We start from the raw sequence: 20,559 nt of genomic DNA, 5'->3' as shown, positions 1-20,559 counted from the left end.
ACACTATTATAGTCTATGGCCCGATCGGCGCATACACCCAAATCCCGTTTTGTGGGAGGTTCAGACGTAAGCCCCGACAGGACCAACGAATTGGAGTCAAAACGAAGTGTGAAAGCACCCTAAGTCTATTGTCTGATGGTTTCTCTACTTTTTTAATACATGTATAACATCTACAAAAACCCAAGAAAAATTAAAATAAGCCCGATAGTAAGTAAATCAGAAAATAACAACATCATTTATTTTTATTTATTTTACTCAGTTACGGTATACAGCGTCATTAATTCAGCAGCACTTTACAGACATTATCAGCATTTTATTATATTTATTCAAGCATTTAAATACAAGAGTTCATAAAATATTACAAGCTTACAGGGGTAGTTATGATTTAAACTTTTAAAAAAATACTTTTTTAATTCAGTGACACTTTAATTTAGTATAGTTGAGGCCAAAAGATTGATCCTAATCTTGATTTTCATAAAGTTTGCTGCATCAGGTTTTATAGTTGCAAGTTTCAGTAACTCAACAAATTGTTATTAAGAGTAATCTGATGAATTGCAAAAAATTGCAAAAAAATTGCAAAGTCATTCTTTGACATTGAAATGAACGTCATCACAAAAACGCCATTGAATTTCAATCCTGCCAGAAAATGAATCTTAATTTATTTCAGTAATTTTGTTTGCTCCCGAGAAAGTGTTAACAAGGACAAGGAAATAGTGGTGACCCAGTGTGCTCCTTACTCGAGATATCCGAGCATGCTCAGGTGTTCTCCGAGTATCTTGGGCGTGCTCATAGATTATGTTTGAGTCCCCGCAGCTGCATGATTTGCGGCTGCTAGACAGCCTGAATACATACGGGGATTGCCTGTTTGTTAGGGAATCCCCACATGTATTCAGGCTGTCTAGCAGCCACAAATCATGCAGCTGCAGTGACACAAACATATTTTACCCAAGCATGCTTGGAAAACTCGAGTAACGAGAACACTCGCTCATCACTACAAGGAAAGTGATATTACTTTGTCACTTAGATTGAATTATATTAATTTAACAATATTTTGATAAAAAAAAGGTGTCAAATCCAGCCCACCGTGACAAGGTGTACATATCGGGATTGCACTATCCTTTTTCTAAGTATTAAATCCTTATCCCATGTCAGTCAAACTTAATGTGAATAAGGGCAGAGCAGGACAAGGGCCTAACTGTTCAGACACCTGCCCATCGGAAGCTATATAGATAAATGCTTAGCTCAAAAAGATGGCCATGTCCCTGCTTGTACAAATTACAAGAAACTACAGCAAAACCAAAGAAATGAGCTGGAGTAAAAGTTTGTATAAGTGAACTTCATAAAAGCACATTCACACAGTGGCCATTTTACAGACAAAAGCCAAGAGGAAAACAAAATGAGCATACACCCTATTGTAAGTAAAAGGTAATCGTATATGTAGTACACAAAAGCCAAATCATAGTAACATAGTAACATAGTTAGTAAGGCCGAAAAAAGACATTTGTCCATCCAGTTCAGCCTATATTCCATCATAATAAATACCCAGATCTACGTCCTTCTACAGAACCTAATAATTGTATGATACAATATTGTTCTGCTCCAGGAAGACATCCAGGCCTCTCTTGAACCCCTCGACTGAGTTCGCCATCACCACCTCCTCAGGCAAGCAATTCCAGATTCTCACTGCCCTAACAGTAAAGAATCCTCTTCTATGTTGGTGGAAAAACCTTCTCTCCTCCAGACGCAAAGAATGCCCCCTTGTGCCCGTCACCTTCCTTGGTATAAACAGATCCTCAGCGAGATATTTGTATTGTCCCCTTATATACTTATACATGGTTATTAGATCGCCCCTCAGTCGTCTTTTTTCTAGACTAAATAATCCTAATTTCGCTAATCTATCTGGGTATTGTAGTTCTCCCATCCCCTTTATTAATTTTGTTGCCCTCCTTTGTACTCTCTCTAGTTCCATTATATCCTTCCTGAGCACCGGTGCCCAAAACTGGACACAGTACTCCATGTGCGGTCTAACTAGGGATTTGTACAGAGGCAGTATAATGCTCTCATCATGTGTATCCAGACCTCTTTTAATGCACCCCATGATCCTGTTTGCCTTGGCAGCTGCTGCCTGGCACTGGCTGCTCCAGGTAAGTTTATCATTAACTAGGATCCCCAAGTCCTTCTCCCTGTCAGATTTACCCAGTGGTTTCCCGTTCAGTGTGTAATGGTGATATTGATTCCCTCTTCCCATGTGTATAACCTTACATTTATCATTGTTAAACCTCATCTGCCACCTTTCAGCCCAAGTTTCCAACTTATCCAGATCCATCTGTAGCAGAATACTATCTTCTCTTGTATTAGCTGCTTTACATAGTTTTGTATCATCTGCAAATATCGATATTTTACTGTGTAAACCTTCTACCAGATCATTAATGAATATGTTGAAGAGAACAGGTCCCAATACTGACCCCTGCGGTACCCCACTGGTCACAGCGACCCAGTTAGAGACTATACCATTTATAACCACCCTCTGCTTTCTATCACTAAGCCAGTTACTAACCCATTTACACACATTTTCCCCCAGACCAAGCATTCTCATTTTGTGTACCAACCTCTTGTGCGGCACGGTATCAAACGCTTTGGAAAAATCGAGATATACCACGTCCAATGACTCACCGTGGTCCAGTCTATAGCTTACCTCTTAATAAAAACTGATTAGATTGGTTTGACAGGAGCGATTTCTCATAAACCCATGCTGATATGGAGTTAAACAGTTATTCTCATTGAGATAATCCAGAATAACATCCCTCAGAAACCCTTCAAATATTTTACCAACAATAGAGGTTAGACTTACTGGCCTATAATTTCCAGGTTCACTTTTAGAGCCCTTTTTGAATATTGGCACCACATTTGCTATGCGCCAGTCCTGCGGAACAGACCCTGTCGCTATAGAGTCACTAAAAATAAGAAATAATGGTTTATCTATTACATTACTTAGTTCTCTTAGTACTCGTGGGTGTATGCCATCCGGACCCGGAGATTTATCTATTTTAATCTTATTTAGCCGGTTTCGCACCTCTTCTTGGGTTAGATTGGTGACCCTTAATATAGGGTTTTCATTGTTTCTTGGGATTTCACCTAGCATTTCATTTTCCACCGTGAATACCGTGGAGAAGAAGGTGTTTAATATGTTAGCTTTTTCCTCGTCATCTACAACCATTCTTTCCTCACTATTTTTTAAGGGGCCTACATTTTCAGTTTTTATTCTTTTACTATTGATATAGTTGAAGAACAGTTTGGGATTAGTTTTACTCTCCTTAGCAATGTGCTTCTCTGTTTCCTTTTTGGCAGCTTTAATTAGTTTTTTAGATAAAGTATTTTTCTCCCTATAGTTTTTTAGAGCTTCAATGGTGCCATCCTGCTTTAGTAGTGCAAATGCTTTCTTTTTACTGTTAATTGCCTGTCTTACTTCTTTGTTTAGCCACATTGGGTTTTTCCTATTTCTAGTCCTAAATCACTAGATTTTTCATGAAAAAACACAGATATCGTCATATATTATAGCTCAAATCTACTCCAGCAAAATAGCTAGCTTAGATTTATTTTTCTGATATGCGGCCATACAAAAATTCTCAAAATTTAAACAGAGGTATGAGCCTTTTAAAGGCATTGACCAACTTTAAATAAAAATATTGAGAATGAAGGGTTGGTAAAAACGTGTAAGTGCCTCTGATGACGTCCCATGCCAGTCACCAAAGCCACACCTAGACATTGCGGCAAAAAGCCAAGAACCTAGGACCACCAGTGACACTGGAGTGGCCTGTCCTAAAGTTACAGTGGGTAAAATGCGTGAGCGTACCATCTTGTTATGTTTTCGCCATACCTTCCATTTGAAAATATCTGAAAACTTTTTTAGCAAATTGCTGAATCTTACTCCAGCCTAATAAAGTGTAAGACTGGCGTTGAAATACTAGTCTTAGTAAACTCACCATGGGCTCATGGGTCACGCTATCATGTAATAATCACAGTTAATCATCTGACTGATGCAATCACTGGATGTGTGATGGAAAATCCATGATTGGGATGGTAAAAACAGAATAATAGTGTATGGACAAGACATCAGGAATAAGCAACTTGCAGGCACTCCAGCTGTTGTAAAACTACTAGTCCCAGTTATGCCATGAGAGCCAGTTGTCAACCTTTGGCTGTCAGGGCATGCTGGAAGTTATAGTTTCACAACAGGTGGAGCGCTGCAAGTTGTTGACCCCATGAGGGATGGTGGATTTAATAATGCCCATAGGACATGAGAGTCCTACGAGCCACCAAACCGACACATCCTACTTCTTCATAGTACCTCACAAAGCAGTAGAGAGTAATAAGCTGTGGAAAATCTTCTGCCTCCTAGTGGACACACTCACTAGGACAGCATGAAATGTTAGCAGACTTTTACTGTTAATCTGTTCAAGTGATTTTCTTCTCGCCTTTACACATCCTTAATGATCTTTAAATGTCGACGTGGAAAACATTCACTACACTCCTCAGGCTGCATTTGGGAGTCATCTTATCCATCTGTTCCACAGCATTGCCCTTTACTGTATAACATGTGGATAGGGTGGCCTATAAGTAGCCTGTGATATTTGGCATTCGCCCAAAGCAAATAATAAAGTGACTTTTTAAATATGACGTGTGACATTACAAATTGACCTGGGCTTAAAAAGATACAAATAAAATAATCTACAAATTAGGAACACAAGACTTAGAATCTAGGTATATGCCTAAAAATGTTACCGACAACACCAATAATAATTGTGAACAGAAGTATCGTAGAGTATAGAAATAAAAGGGGAAACTGCTCTCTAATGTTCACATTTTATTTAACTTTCATCTTGTACAATCTCCTATTTAACATTATGTAATATAGAAAGAGTTTAGTTCTTTGTGCAAAAAATTCTTTATAGAAATTATTTTTTTGTAAATAGTTTAACCCTCCGTCACATAAAACTGATCTGACAGGCGCTTCTCTTTTACTTTCATTTCTCCTTCCTCACCAGATTGTGAGGAAACCCCCTCCCTCCAGGTAGTCTCCTGTCTCTTGAAGGTCTGTGAAACCTGATATCACAGTTGGATTTCAGAGCTTCAGGGGAGAGGATATAGCTGCACAGATCTCTCAGGCTCATTGTATGTGAATACGTCACATTCAGTAAGGTTGGTATTTTATGTTTTTATTCATCACAATAGTTTATTTAGCTTGTTTTATGAATGTATAGCACAAAATGTGAGGATATTTCATAGAAATAAGGGAGATTTTATAAAAGAAAGTGTGCTGCTCAGGCATATACAGTAGTTCCCTAACATATTCCTTCTCTTGCTTCAGATTATCTGCTGAAATGGAGAGGAAAATGTACAATTTATCCAAACAACTTGATGTTGAGGAAGTAACAAACATGCTGTTAGATGATAGAGACCTCACACTGAATGAGGATTTAGGAGAGGAAAGTGAGATTGATTCTCATGATGAGGTGGAAGAATGTGTCCTGGATTCTGAAACAGAGCAAGATGGTGACAGTGGTGAGGATGAAGAAGTTGGATCATATTATATTGGAAAAGATAAAAATACTAAATGGAACAAGAAGCCATTCCAGAAAAAACGTAGGGAACCTTTAAACATTATTACTCACCTTCCTGCAGTAATAGGAACTGCACGTAATGCAAAAACTGCAGTTGAATGCTGGAACAGTATATTTACAGATGACATTCTGGACTCTATTGTCACATATACCAACCAATATATAGACATTATAAAGGACAAGTACATCTGCAACAGAACCATCAAGCCCACAGATGAAATAGAACTGCATGCTTTTTTTGGATTACTGTACCTTGCAGGAGCTTATAGGGCAAATAGACAAAGTTTGGAGGAACTTTGGGGTAAAGATGGGGATGGAGTTGAAAAATTTAGCCTTGTTATGTCCATAAACAGATTCAAGATTCTAATTCGTTGCCTTCGGTTTGACAACAGAACTACCCGAACCGAACGCAAAACACATGACCGACTTGCTCCAATTCGTGATATATTTCAAAGATTTGTTGTAAACTGTAAACAAAGTTATTACCCTGGAGAGAATCTCACTATTGACGAAATGCTCCCTGGTTTTTGTGGTAGATGTGCCTTTCGTCAATATATTCCATCAAAGCCAGACAAATATGGAATAAAAATTTATGCCCTTGTTGATGCCAGTAAGACCTACACTTACAACCTGGAAGTTTATGCAGGAAAACAACCAGAAGGTCCTTACTGTGTGAGCAACAAACCCATTGATGTTGTAAAAAGACTGGCTGAACCCTTATTTGGATCGGGTCGCAATATTACAGCTGACAATTGGTTTACAAGTTGTGATCTGATTGATTATCTGAAAATTCAGAAGCTGTCATATGTGGGAACTGTAAGAAAAAACAAAAGGGAATTGCCGCCACAGTTTGTAAGTGTGAAAGAGAGACAACAGTACAGCAGTATGTTTGCATTCCATAATGGAAAGGCTTTAGTTTCCTATGTACCACATGCCAAAAAAATCGTACCTCTTCTATCAACACTTCATGATGATGCTGCCATCGATCCTGGGACTGGGGCAGAAAAAAAACCGGAGATAATTACATTTTACAATGCCACCAAAGGGGGTGTGGATACAGCAGATCAGATGTGCTCCACTTTCAACGTCAGCAGAAACATCAAACGCTGGCCAATGGTCATATTTTTTGCTATGTTGAATTTGGGTGGTATAAATTCACAAGTAATTTATCTTGAAAACAAGCTTGAACCACTCCGTAGACGATTGTATCTGAAAAAATTGGCCCATGAACTAGTACTTGGAGAGCTACGCAGGAGAAGCGTGAAAACAATCGGTATCCCCTCTCGCCTTCAAGTTCAGCTCAAAAGGTTCCGCCCAGAAGATAATGGTGAAAAGTCACTATCTGCACCACCTCACAAAAGAAGGAGATGCACCACCTGCCAAACGGAAAGCGGAACCAGAAGGCTTTCAAATTATGAATGTCTCAAATGTCATAAAGCAATTTGCCTGACACATGCAAAAATGGTGTGTAATTCTTGCTATTTGCTCTGCAAGTGTGACTTTTCTGGGGAAACCTCAGCATCTACTTCTGATTGAATATGTTTTTAATAGTACTTAAGGTACCTTAAAATTAAGTTTGTGTTCAAAAATTTTCTTTGTACATTTTTTTGAGAGAGTCGAACTGGGGACTATTTGGCGGGAGTTTTGAAAAGTTTGTATTTCATAGTTATTAGTTTTATGTTAAGTAAATGTTTTTTTTTTGCAACTGATTATGTGTAGTCTCTTTTATTACATCCCTATGAAGGTCACTGATCACTTTTAGAGCACTGAAATTGCAAACATTAGATATTATAGGTATTTTTCCAGCAGGCGCCTGACAGGCACATTGTATGTGAACTCGTTAGTCCGAATATTGTATGTGACGGAGGGTTAATAGTTAACTTTGGATATTTATTATATGTATCCTTCATTGTCATACACTTAGCACTTCTACTTAAAAAAGATCATGTAATATGTGTTACAGAATGCCTAAATTATCTATCTTGCCCATCTTTATAAATGTATCTATGTATCTATCTATCTATCTATCTATCTATCTGTCTATCTATCATCTATCTAAAATCTATCTATCTATCTATCTCTATCGATCTATCTATCTCTACATTTATCAATCTATTATATATCTATATACCTCTCTATCTATTAATTTATTTATAATTCTATCTATCAAAGAAACAATCTATGTGTGACTTTATCTATCTATCTATCTATCTATCTATCTATCTATCTATCTATCTATCTATCTATTATCCATGTATCTCTATATCTATCCAGCTGTCTATAAATCTATCTATCTACCTATTTATATAATGTACATTATTTCTTTTCATGTACCTATCCCATGTATATATCTGTCTTTCTTTCTATCTAGATATTTTTCTACCTAATGTACAGTATTCCTTTTTACACACCTATCCCATATATGATATAAATATATATACATAATTTATCCTTTTATCTATCTATATATCTTTCCATATGTTGTACATTATTTCTATTTACATACCTATCCCATATCTGTCTATTTTTCAATCAAATGAACAGTATTTCTATTTCCTTAACCCCTATCTATCTATCTATCTAAAAAATGAAATTTTGCACTTTGTGTTTAAAAAACCCCAAAATATTTTCTAAGAGAAAATTGAAAGCATAATGTGCTTAACATTTACTTTATTCTTGTTCTATAAGACAAATAAAAGGTAATAACTAAATATGTCACTTTGTCTAAACTAGTTATATCAATGTTATATTTAAACATTTCTGATTGCATTGTACAGTACAGATTAAACAAAATAATTATAATTATTATATTAATACATGTTCAAAACAGAATTTTGCCCATACATATTAAAATGAAGATATAAACATTTGTTGTCAACTCAACACAAAAGAACGGAAAAATCACTAACATCCAAATTCTACTGCTAGAAACTGTCATTTCTTTTCCTCTTAAAATAATTAATAATTATGACATATATATATAGTTGAATAATGAATAAGGAAATACATATAGTTCAATTTCCATTAATTATTTTCCATCAATAATTTCTTACTTTCTAATGCCTTGAGTCATTAATTCTATTTTTTTCAGTTCAGTTTTTCATTTTAGTGATTCATTATTGCAAATATTACACTAGCGATAATGTAAAATAATAAATAGAATATAGCAAAAGTACTTGACACTGATACATAAACATTGGAAATGGCCCAAGAAAGGGGTTATACAAAGGTTTTTCATTGTCCTACTCCTGTTCGTGTTTCCTCAGCTTGGAGCAGGAACTAGCAGCTTCTTGTATTCCCAGAGCTGCTAAGAGTATTCATCTCTTTGATCTCTCTTGGGAGTCAAAATCCAAGCTGAAACCAATGTCTTCTTCAGCTGTCCTACACACAGATTCTTCCTGCGGCCTTAGCAGGCACTAATTTGTTTGCTTAAGTGTGCAAGGTTCCCAGAACCCAAACTTAGCAAACTCCTCACACTTTGGCCACGAGAAATACACACAGCACAGGGCTCCTGAATCTTACCTTTCTTCACGCAAAGAAAGGTTCCCAACCGTAAGCTCCGAACACAGACGCCCGAAGGAGTCACATACACTAGCAAGTGAAGGTGTTCAGAAGACCAAGATTTCATCATTTCTGGAGTCAGGGTGGTATAACAAATGCAGCCATAATAACTCATATGTTAAAAGAACAAATAATATCACAATTTATTCAACCACCAAAATCTGATACCTGCCCAGGTTTTGGCATTTTAGTATTTTGTAAAAGGGTTGTCCTGTAATAAATAAATGTGTCCTTCAAGGAGCTGCACTTGTCCATGGGATGTGTCTGATTTACAAGTCATCTACATTCCCTTTGTGAGCTTAAGCTGTAGTACCAGACCTGGCCCAAGAACAGGAGTGGCACTATTTAAAAAAAAAAATAAAAATCATATAGTCGGTATAAGCCTATAACCTGCAGTAACCACCGATTGACCAAACCGCTGCATGACCAGCTCTACCCTCGCCTACTGTATTCTCACCCATCCCTTGTAGATTGTGAGCATTCGCGGGCAGTGTCGACTCGTCACTCCTCCTGTACCAGTTGTGACTTGTATTGTTTAAGATTATTGTACTTCTTTTTATTATGTATACCCCTCCTCACATGTAAAGCGCCATGGAATAAATGGCGCTATAACAATAAATAATAATAATAATAATATAGTCAGCAACCACTTCAGGGCTATCCCACGTCTTGCTATATATTTATTTTTCATACTAATCTTATAACAGTTGGTTGAGGTTATGGTATGAATTTCTTTTTATAGAGGTGATTTTTTTAAAAAGCACTTCATATTAGGAATTACATGAGCGTATGAATTGTCCTAGGAGCAATGTGTTATGCGGTATCATGGCGTCATTCCTTTGTTAGCCGGTCAGTTCATTACGACAAGATACATGAGTCTTGTCCAGACCTTGTTTGGGTGCGCTGTGATCCCATTTTCAGCACTTCAATCCCCAAATCCCCGAGGCACAGATTTTTTTGCTGCCCCATTAACTGACCTTGTAGTAGGTGTTTTCTTTTGCCCCATTTAGTTCCACTTGCCAATTGCTTTAGTTTTGCTTAATTTGTTTGGAGATCAATTTACAAAAGAAAAGTGTAATCCCTCAGGGATACTGTCCACACATAAGCCGGTGGCGCTGAATGCAGACAGAGCTTTTCTTCCTCGCTCACAACTTAAAATATAAGAACTGGCGATAATAACCTACGCAATTAAAATGAACGTACACCAGCTTGTTACTTGTTCTGTATGTGTAGGGAACGATGGCTGCTCTGCAAGGGTTCACCTTCTGCATGCAAGAAATATACAAACCACACATGTTTATATCATTAGCAGAGAAATGACAACAGGATAAAAGGAAATATATATATAATAAATATAAGTATATACACATTTCTATCTAACTATATTACACATGTGTACTTCATTCTTCATTAATATATTTCTCATTATAGATAGATAGATAGATAGATAATAGATAGATAATACATAACAGATAGATAAATAAATAGATAATAAATAGATAGATAATAGATAAATAGATAGGTAGATAGATAGATATATAGATAATATATAGATAATAGATAATAGATAAATAAATGGATAATAAATAGATATATAATAGATAAATAGATAGATAGATAGATAGATAGATAGATAGATAGATAGATAATAAATAGATAGTATATAGATAAAAGATAATAGATAGATACATAGATAATAGATAGAGAGATAGATAGATATATAGATACTAGATAATAGATGACAGATAGATAATAGATAGATAATAGGATAGATAGCTAATAGATAGATAAATAGATAGATGATAGATGATTGATAGATAGATAATAGATAGATTATAGATATAAAGATAGATAGATAGATAGATAGATAGATAGATATAGATAATAGATGATAGATAGATAATAGACAGATAGATAATAGATAGATAATAGGATAGATAGCTAACAGATAGATAAATAGATAGATGATAGATGATTGATTAATAGATAGATAGATAGCTAATAGATAGATAATAGATGATAGATAGATTATAGATATATAGATAGATAATAGATAGATATATAGATAGATAGATATTAGATAGCTAATAGATAGATTATAGATGATAGATAGATAACAGATAATAGATAGATAATAGATGATAGATAGATAACAGATAATAGAGAGATAGATAATAGATAGATAATAGATATATAGATAGAGAATAGATAGATAGATAGATAGATAAAGCTTCTCTATTGGTCCGATTGTGATTAATGTTAAATCTATAATAATACAATATTATATATATAAACATAAATAGATATATAGATAGATATGTAAATATATATACGGTATTAATATATACATATTAGATATATAAATAGATATATACACCCACACACAGACACGTAAAAAAAAAAATATATATATATATTACATTAATAACACTAGGACCAATGGAGAGGAATTATAATTTAATATTGGAGCAAATATAGTGGACTCTACATATCCAATATTTTTTAGCACCTGGTGCTATTACCTTTTATTCGTTAAATACTGATGAAGTAGTAGTAATATAACGGTATATATAACATTATGGCAGTATTCTACGGTATGATACAGCTCCTGTACAGATGTAAGTGCCATTCAAGAGGCAACATAATAATAACTAATGGTTTAAACTGGCATATATTCAGTATATTAGCATTTAATACAGTCATATTTTACAATTAATTAATCAAGTAAAATGTTGAATTGTAGAATATTATGTTTATTATTATTATTAATAATAATAATAATAATAATAATAATAATTGTATTTTATATATACAGTGAATAATCAAATGCAATTTTCTCCTACACATTTTTTTACATTGTGCCAACATGATCTTAATTAGTATTTTGTAAATATACAATTGACACAACAACATGCGAATATATATATATATATATATATATATATATATATATATATATATATATATATACACACACACACACAATACAATAAAAGGTGGATGAATGACCCAAATATTTCCAGAACACTGTTAGTAACAAAATCAGATTACAGAATTTACAGAATGTATGTAAAAGGTGGATTTTACAAGACCTTTAGATGCTCGGCTGAAAATACAACACAATTGAGCTTTCCATAGTAGCTGTGCAGTTCAGTTTTTTTTTAGACTTTTAGTATTGCTATATAATGCTAGAATTTTAAAACATCAAACACTCGCAAATTGACTTCATCATCTGCTTCCTAAAAAGACATTACACATGAATTTCATTAGGCAGACTGATTATTTGCCTTCCATTTTAAATGGGTCATACATTAAAGCTTTATATGTGAGAAAACCATGCAGAAAAGTGTGCCCACTGAATTGCTAACATCCTCTTTACCTTCCTCCTTCCTGAACCAAATGTGCCCGCCAGCTCAATGTGACCCAAGTGTTGTTGCACCTTGGCAAAAGCCTGCTAATGGCTTCATTACCACTTTAATTACCCCTAACAGCTCCAGTGATGTGCTGCAGCCTTTGGGAGACTTGTCATTGAGCTGTGTGAACTAGCCTAGTGAACCAGGGGTGGAGATTCACAAAGCAGCTGGGACCCATCTGGAACTGTGCAAAGAAGCAGCTACTGGCTACTGTTGTGACACCAAACACTATATATATATATATATATATATATATATATATATATATATATATATATATATATATATGTATATATATATATATATATACATACACAAGTATAGGTCTCCCCCTGAGTGACATCTTCTGCGATTCTGAAGAAATGAAGATGCACATATACAGTCTGCTCGGTCAGTCAAAATTGCGCCATGATGTCTTTTTTAAGATGCTTAACATTAACTATGAAGCAAGAAATTACAATGTTACTTTCCAATCACATAATCTGGAAATTTCAATATTCTTATATGACACGTCCAAATATTAATCTGGAAAAAGGAACAGTTTACTTAGAATTCATTTAGATTTTATAGTGAAAATGAGAAAAATATTCACCAGTTAAAATTCAGGTTTTCTAAAATATGTTTGAAAAGCACACAATGCTACATGTTGAAGGCAACCAAATGATGTGCTTCCATGCAGATATAAAATAACCTAAGACAAACAGTAACGTGTCAAAAAGCTAATAAACTGAAACCAGACTTTGGAAAGGGAGGGTCTTCCTAGACAGCCCCAGCAGGGGGATGTTTTGGGATATGCTAATGAAAATTAGTCTCAGTGGACCAACCTCCTTTCAAGGTGATATATATAAAGCTGGTGCTTCAATAAAGAGACACTGAGCCTAGGCTTACTAATTATTGAAGAAGCCTGTCTAAGAAACCCTATAGACATTTCCTGAGCCTTTATCGCTTCACCCTGAGCAAGCATCTATTTTATTTCACAAGCACTAAGCATGGAGTTGGTAGACAATTGCCATTTTTCCCCATCAGAATTCTTCTATGACAGTTCCTGCATCCCTTCTCCCGAGGAGGAATTTACAGATGACTTTGAGCATGGGATGTCTGTCTATGAAGCGCACAAACAAGCCTTCCAGGAATCAGATGAAGAAGAGCATGTAAGAGCACCCACCGGTCATCACCAGGCTGGTCACTGTCTCATGTGGGCTTGCAAAGCCTGCAAAAGAAAGTCCTCTACGATGGACAGAAGAAAGGCAGCAACCATGAGGGAGAGGAGAAGGCTGAAGAAAGTTAACCAAGCATTTGAAACTTTGAAAAGATGTACCACTACAAACCCCAACCAAAGGCTGCCCAAAGTGGAAATCTTAAGAAATGCAATCAAGTACATAGAGAGCCTCCAAGACTTGCTAAGAGAACAAGTGGAGAGTTATTACAGTCTTCCAGGACAAAGCTGCTCTGAACCTAACAGCCCATTGTCCAGCTGCTCAGATGGCATGGTAAGTGTTCTTCTTAACGATACATAGCTTGGCATTGTTGTGGTACAGTAGGTAGAGGGACTGTATTTGTAAACCGTGGAATTTATTGCAGACCAGTAGACTACAGAGGCAATATGTGATACTTCTGAAGAAAAATAATGAGAAAAATATTCCCATGTGAGCTTGCATTTCCACGCAGTGTAGAGTTGCCTGCTTGTTTATATCTATAGCATTGTGGGAAGCTTTGGGAAAAAAAAACTTCAGTTAAATTAGTAGAGCCTCCCCCGGCCCCAATCCATTCTTCATGCTTAACATGTTACACATTTTTGTGAGATTGCAATTTAGGCATGCTGCTCATTTTACAAGAAACCTCTGAATTAGCAGCAGTTGATGTCATAAAAGAACATGGGATACATCTTCCAAATCTCTAGCTTAAGGTGTTAAGCACAGAGGGCCCCTAATGCAATGTACAGATTGAAATTTGCAGTGAACTCAAGCCATATTCTTTTTTTTTCTTTCTAGTTGGAATGCAGCAGCCCACAGTGGTCCAGAAGAAATAACAGTTTTGACAATACCTACTGCTCTGACTTATCAACATGTAAGTATTTTAGCTATACTTTGGGTTGACATTCAGATTGTTGGCCACTTGAGGTTTTATAATGTTTACATGTCATTATTAATCTGAAAAGAACACTTATCTGTATTTCTATATAAGATCACTGGAATATTGGGATGATTTCTGCTCAAAGACAAACCAAGCAGCCTGCTCTACTTGACCAACTCAACACTGTTACATCTGTAGACATATGTCAGGCTTAGACAACCTACAGATCTCCATCTGCTGTCGATTTATAAGTACCAACATAATGTGCAGGGATAGAAAGTTCATCAAGAGCTGGATTGCCACGTTATAGATAGACTATAGGTCCTTCATGAAAAATGATGACTAGGTGTAGACTAAAACAATGCATTTAATATGAAACTAAAAGCCATTATTTTTTTTTGCAGCATTTCCAACAAATAAACTGACCGCACTCTCCAGCCTTGACTGCTTGTCTAATATAGTGGATCGAATCGCCTCCGCTGAGCAATGTGTTCTTCCTCTTCAGGACTCCAGCTCCTCATCTCCTTCCAACAGCACTGATTCTATGCCCAGTACCCCAGAAACCCCAGATTCTCGACCTGTTTACCATGTGCTCTAGATGTAGAATCTACAATGAAGAAGGCCATGTGCTTGAAACTAAGACAATTCCTTGAAATCAGAGGATCACTATCTCTACATATTGGGAGCAATACATTGTACAGTATATGTATATAAAAAGGACGTAATTTACAGGCCTAAATTATATTTCTACATGGCTACATATCTTATTTAACTGGACTGTGCTAATTTCTGTGGCAATTAGTATTCTTTTTTTTACAAACACCAAAAATATTAAACTTCTTGTCTTTGTATTGAATTCATATAAACTATAAATGACATATAGCGCACTGTGTCATTTGGAAGGTACAACAGACGTGTGATATCCACAAATCTTGAAATGCAATTTGTAATAAATATTTTGCTTTGTAAGAAAACACAAGTGCATTCACTTCAAGAATGGTTCTTGCTATTTGTATCGAGAAGTATAACTTTTACAGAAATAAAATATCTCTTGCCGTTGCAAACCAGCGCCCATTCTATATGTCTAATTGTTCTCATACATAGTACAACATCAACTACCTGGACAAAAAAATCCTCCTAAACTAAAAATCAAGAAATAACCTGACATCACTATCAGGCAGTGATGAATCCCTATGTGTGATTTGCTTATCACAATGGTCAGAAGTAGGTTCAGGTTCTGGCAAAAAAAAAAATGGGCCACTTAGGTCCAGCAGGAGGCATTTTCATATGGAGGTACATTTATAGTCAGTCACTTTCCACCAGGGTCTAATATATTTGGGTTGATTCACAAATTTCCTGTTAGACCACAATGATTATATGTTCACTGCGCTTAATATTTCACAAAGTTCATAATAAAAGTTAAAATTGGATGTACATATGTTCTCTATAAATGGCCTGTAGACCACAAAAGTAATTTTTCTTTTGATGGTCCCATAAAAACTCATTATGACATTGATAAAAACACCTACATACACGATGCCATAGCACACAGCGACTAATGAATGCATGAACTCCAATATTGCTCTAAAATGTTAAAAGCGTAAAAAGGTACTTAGCATTTTTTGATCAAAAAGCGCAAAAGCTATCCAAACAAGTCAAGATGACCTTATAGTATGATGGTCCCTAACCACTAAATATCCTACCTCCAGGACTCAGCACCCTTATCCATCCATCTTTCCCATATAAGGTTTTAATTGTGAGCTACGCCTGGTTTCCTTTTCACTCCCCATTCACATGAAACGTATAGTGGCTAGGGACAATCAAAATTAAAAGGTACACCTTGATGTATTTGGACAGCTTCTGCGCTTTTTGATTAAAAAAATCGCTAACTAAGTACCTCTACGTTTTGCAGCATCACTGGAGTTCATTATTTCGTTAGCTGCAAAGTGCACGTATATGTTCATATATTGGCCACACATATTTGTGCACCTGTGTATTAATTTAGTACATAGCGTTAGGTTTTTTTTGTATATTGATAAAAAAAACACAATGATAGTTTTACCCGATCAGGCTTCTTTGAATACGATACTGGTAAAAATCTGAAATATTATTGCACACTTACTAGTCCTTAAATATTTATAGCTAGATTCCATCTAAAATGGTAAAATTCTAATTTTTTTTGTGAAAAAAAAATCATAAAATGAGAAAGACTGGTATGGTCCAATATCCTACAAACATTTCAAAACTGACATTCAGTCAAATGGTCTTCCTAAATATGGTATGTCAAGACCCTTTGAAATTAAATAGTTTGTATCAAGATAGCAATTTTACATTGGTATGAGAGGGGGATTAATCCCTCCAGAGCACTCTTAGTGGTGGGCAGCCAATGATAATAATGTGTGCAAAACTGTAAAGCGCTGCGGAATATGTTAGCGCTATATAAAAATGAAGATTATTATTATTATCATCTAATACGTACGGTATATATGTTTTCAACAATTTTTTTAAAACTATTTTATCCACTAAAAAGGAAATTCAGCTCAGACATTTGAACTGAATATTCTCACCACATTTCTGCACTCAAGCGTCATAGTCTCAAGTGTCATTTTCAACACTACACAACCATAAAGTAAAACTGACATTGACATGAAACATCATGGCCTATTTTTTTCTGTTGCAATAAGAACACAAAGGTTTATATCTAAGAATATTTACCAATGCAGTTGGCTTTAAAGGTACCGTTTCTTCATTATGACCGGAAGTAACATTTTCCATAACTACATATTAACACGCTTTGAACTTTGCTGCACGGGTTGAAGTGATGTAAAGGTGGTATTCCAATATCAAGAAAATAATTGAAAGAGGTAAATTGGGAGGGATTGAATTATCTTTGAGTCTATAAGCAAAATTTGACAATAAACATGGCCAATATTGCAGCTCCCGCAGATGAACAAGCAGTACATCCAATCAAAATTGGAAGGAGAAAAGCTCAAATGCAAAAATTGCACTCTTTATTATTTAACCAGAAAGATAACAAATATAATAAAATTAATTACATAAAAAGAGTATGAGATACAGAGATCTCTCTTACCCAGAGGACAGGTACACAAACATTCAATTAAATATATCAAGAATAATGTACACCCATTAACCCCTTTCTTCTTCAAGAAGAGGACGTCATCGTAAGAAGATGGGAGGCCCCGGACCGGACAGCGACGCCCATCGGACCCGGACCACACCGGGACCACCCCTGGGTGAATATAATCTAACCTCTTTTTCTCATCTTTCAGGATACATCGGGGGCTTATTTACAGCATTCCAGAGTGCTCTAGATAAGTCCCTGATGAAGGTGGGCTTAGCTCACCTTCGATTTTGGTGGTGACAGGTTCCCGTTAATTAGTCAGGCAGCAGAGTTAAGGATGGACTGGTGAGGTGCAAGGGTGTTAGCAGGGAGGCCACAAAGGAGGATGTTGCAGTAGTCGAGGTGAGAGATGATTAGGGCATGCACAAGCATTGAGTTTGAGGAAGCGAGAGGAGAAGAAGGAGGATTACCTCCCAAACTGTATAATGGCCCCGCCATTAGCTTCCACACTAAACTGAGACTAAGAAAAGAAAAGGCCACCGGCCATATACACAGGGATCACCTTAAATAGACAAATATTTTATTTGGTACACTATGGAGAACGAAAAAGAAAATCCAGCTCACCATAGTAACAGTTCAACTCGGAGCACGGAAACGCTGTGTCAAGGCGTGGGGAATCCAAAAAGCAAAAAAAGAATATCCAGCTCAACGAGACAGTGAAAAGTAAAAACTTGGTACTTTATTCACTTCATATAGAAGCAGAGGATAAAAACATCAGCACAATAAGGATAAGAACACTATCTATCTACGCGTTTCAGGTGGCAAAGCACCCTTAATCATGATATCATGATATCCTCTGCTTCTATATGAAGTGAATAAAGTACCAAGTTTTTACTTTTCACTGTCTCGTTGAGCTGGATATTCTTTTTTTGCTTTTTACACTATGGAGACACTGATTATAGTAGGTATGTGATAATCCTAAAGAACAATTTGAACAAGTGAACAGAGAGAATGTATTGTAGCCTGCATTATAGCAAAGAATTTGAGGTGTGACCCATATAAATGTACATCCACAAATAGCAAACAACCATGATAAGTGTAGGATTCCTGCTGTGAATTATACTTCTGGATCCAAGGTAAACACTTGCTGGATCCGTGGTCCCTTCCAGAGAGCAGGCAGCTCAAATCCTGTGGAAAACACTTTCTCTTGCAGCAGTGTCCCTGATTCTATGTGCTGCTGAGCTACTGGGCAAAAGCACACTACTGCTCATTATATGAAAACTGAACAGTCTCAAATCTCTGTGCTTTAGGGACTGATACCCTGACTGGTGCAGCTTGTCCTGGCAGAGAGAGCATGCTCCTGTCCTCTGCCTGTGGATCACCATTTTCCTACCTCTACCTACATCTTCAGTGCTCTGCACATTGCAGCCTCTCACAAGTACTGCTTCCCCCTGAGGCATGGTGCACACTTCCTGATTCAGGCAAAAGTGCATAATGCACAATCTTCCAGTAAGGGATTGGGTAAAATGTGTGAATGCAGGTTTTCCCTGTGGAGAAACCAACCCTCACCACAGCTGGCAATACATATATAAGTATATCACACATGCAGTCATTTTGTGGCGCTACAAACACGGGCACCACATATACATGGGACCCTGAAGAGAAGGCAGCTTTGTGCAGACACATAGTACTGAGTGCTGTATAGAGAATAGAAACATTGGCACTGCTGATGCTTCTATTGAACCCAGTAGGGATTGCTGAGTCTCTACCTGACATGGCACAGCTGCTGGGTTTAAGCAGACCCAGATCAGCTCTTCCAGTGACTTCACTTTGGCTGTATTCCCAGTATCTGGGGCTCCTAGGCTTTCCAAGGTACAGTGGAAAATATGCACAAAAAGTCTGTCCCTCTGAGATCATTTATGATCAATGACAATATATGTCAATTAATAAACAAAATAAAAATCAATATGACAATATTGTAAATAAATAAATAAATGTATGCATATAAATATTCATGGAAGAATACAAAAAATAAAGCCCCACTCCCATGAGGGAAAAAAAAGTTATTTTCTCACAAATGATGTTCGTCCTTCGTTTTCGAAGATGACCATGACTTCAGGGTTAGAAGAAAATTAATAGTTATGGGTCCGGATGTGGCTGATGAGTCCAATCCAGGCCCTGAAGGTTCGCCCACATACTTGGCATACGAAAGCAGATGTGGTCAGTACACCAGATTCTACTTGTGCCTTGCGTACAGCACGCTTTCTTTTTGCGTCACAGATTTTCCTATCTTCAGCTGCACGTGCTCCTGAGGTGATCCTGCCCCGCCAACCTGGATGATCCAGGGCAAGCTCTTCCCATTCATTGGTGTTGACTTCCAGGTTTTTGAGAGACACCATAAGGCAGTCTTTATAGTGCTTCTTCTGCCCCCCAACTGCTCGCTTTCCTTGGCACAGTTCTCCGTACAGCAGTTGTTTCGGTAGTCGGCTGTCAGGCATTCGGACCACATGTCCAGCCCCAGGGGCGTAGCTAGAGCTTTTGCCGCCCGGGGCTGCTCCCGAGTTTGGCGCCCCCCCCCCCCCCCCCCCTCGGCTCAATACACACAAAGGTTACCAAAAATAGGGCAACACACATGATAGGGTCTGCAAAAAAAAAAACAAGTTCTGCTTACCTGACCGCGCTCCTGCTCTCTCCACGCAGCTGAAGCGTGCTCTCGCCGGCGACTGACAATGACGTCAGAAGCCGTCGACGTGTGCGCTGCGGCCGACTTCAGTTGCCAGCCTCCAAATGGCTGGTGGCTGTTGTTAAC

General features: G+C 36.8%; 1 protein-coding gene across 1 annotated transcript; it reads left to right on the top strand.

The window, feature by feature from the left end:
* The first annotated feature begins 13,463 nt into the window (after nt 1-13,463).
* Nucleotides 13,464-15,729, top strand: MYF5 (myogenic factor 5). Its single transcript, XM_069764430.1, has 3 exons — nt 13,464-14,085; nt 14,587-14,662; nt 15,073-15,729. The coding sequence occupies exons 1-3, from the start codon at nt 13,585-13,587 to the stop codon at nt 15,264-15,266; spliced, it is 771 nt and encodes a 256-aa protein (XP_069620531.1). The 5' UTR covers nt 13,464-13,584; the 3' UTR covers nt 15,267-15,729.
* Nucleotides 15,730-20,559: the final 4,830 nt, after the last annotated feature.

Source organism: Ranitomeya imitator, chromosome 4 (genome assembly GCF_032444005.1).
Source record: "Ranitomeya imitator isolate aRanImi1 chromosome 4, aRanImi1.pri, whole genome shotgun sequence".
In the NCBI taxonomy this organism is placed as follows: domain Eukaryota; kingdom Metazoa; phylum Chordata; class Amphibia; order Anura; family Dendrobatidae; genus Ranitomeya; species Ranitomeya imitator.
This window is presented reverse-complemented; position numbering and strand designations above follow the sequence as displayed.

Excerpts from the sequence above, each read along its gene's own strand:
- MYF5 (XM_069764430.1), top strand. The coding sequence starts at position 13,585 with ATGGAGTTGGTAGACAATTGCCATTTTTCCCCATCAGAATTCTTCTAT. Across the intron at positions 14,086-14,586 it reads CCAGCTGCTCAGATGGCATG|TTGGAATGCAGCAGCCCACA; the intron begins GTAAGTGTTCTT and ends TTTTCTTTCTAG. Across the intron at positions 14,663-15,072 it reads CTGCTCTGACTTATCAACAT|CATTTCCAACAAATAAACTG; the intron begins GTAAGTATTTTA and ends TTTTTTTTGCAG.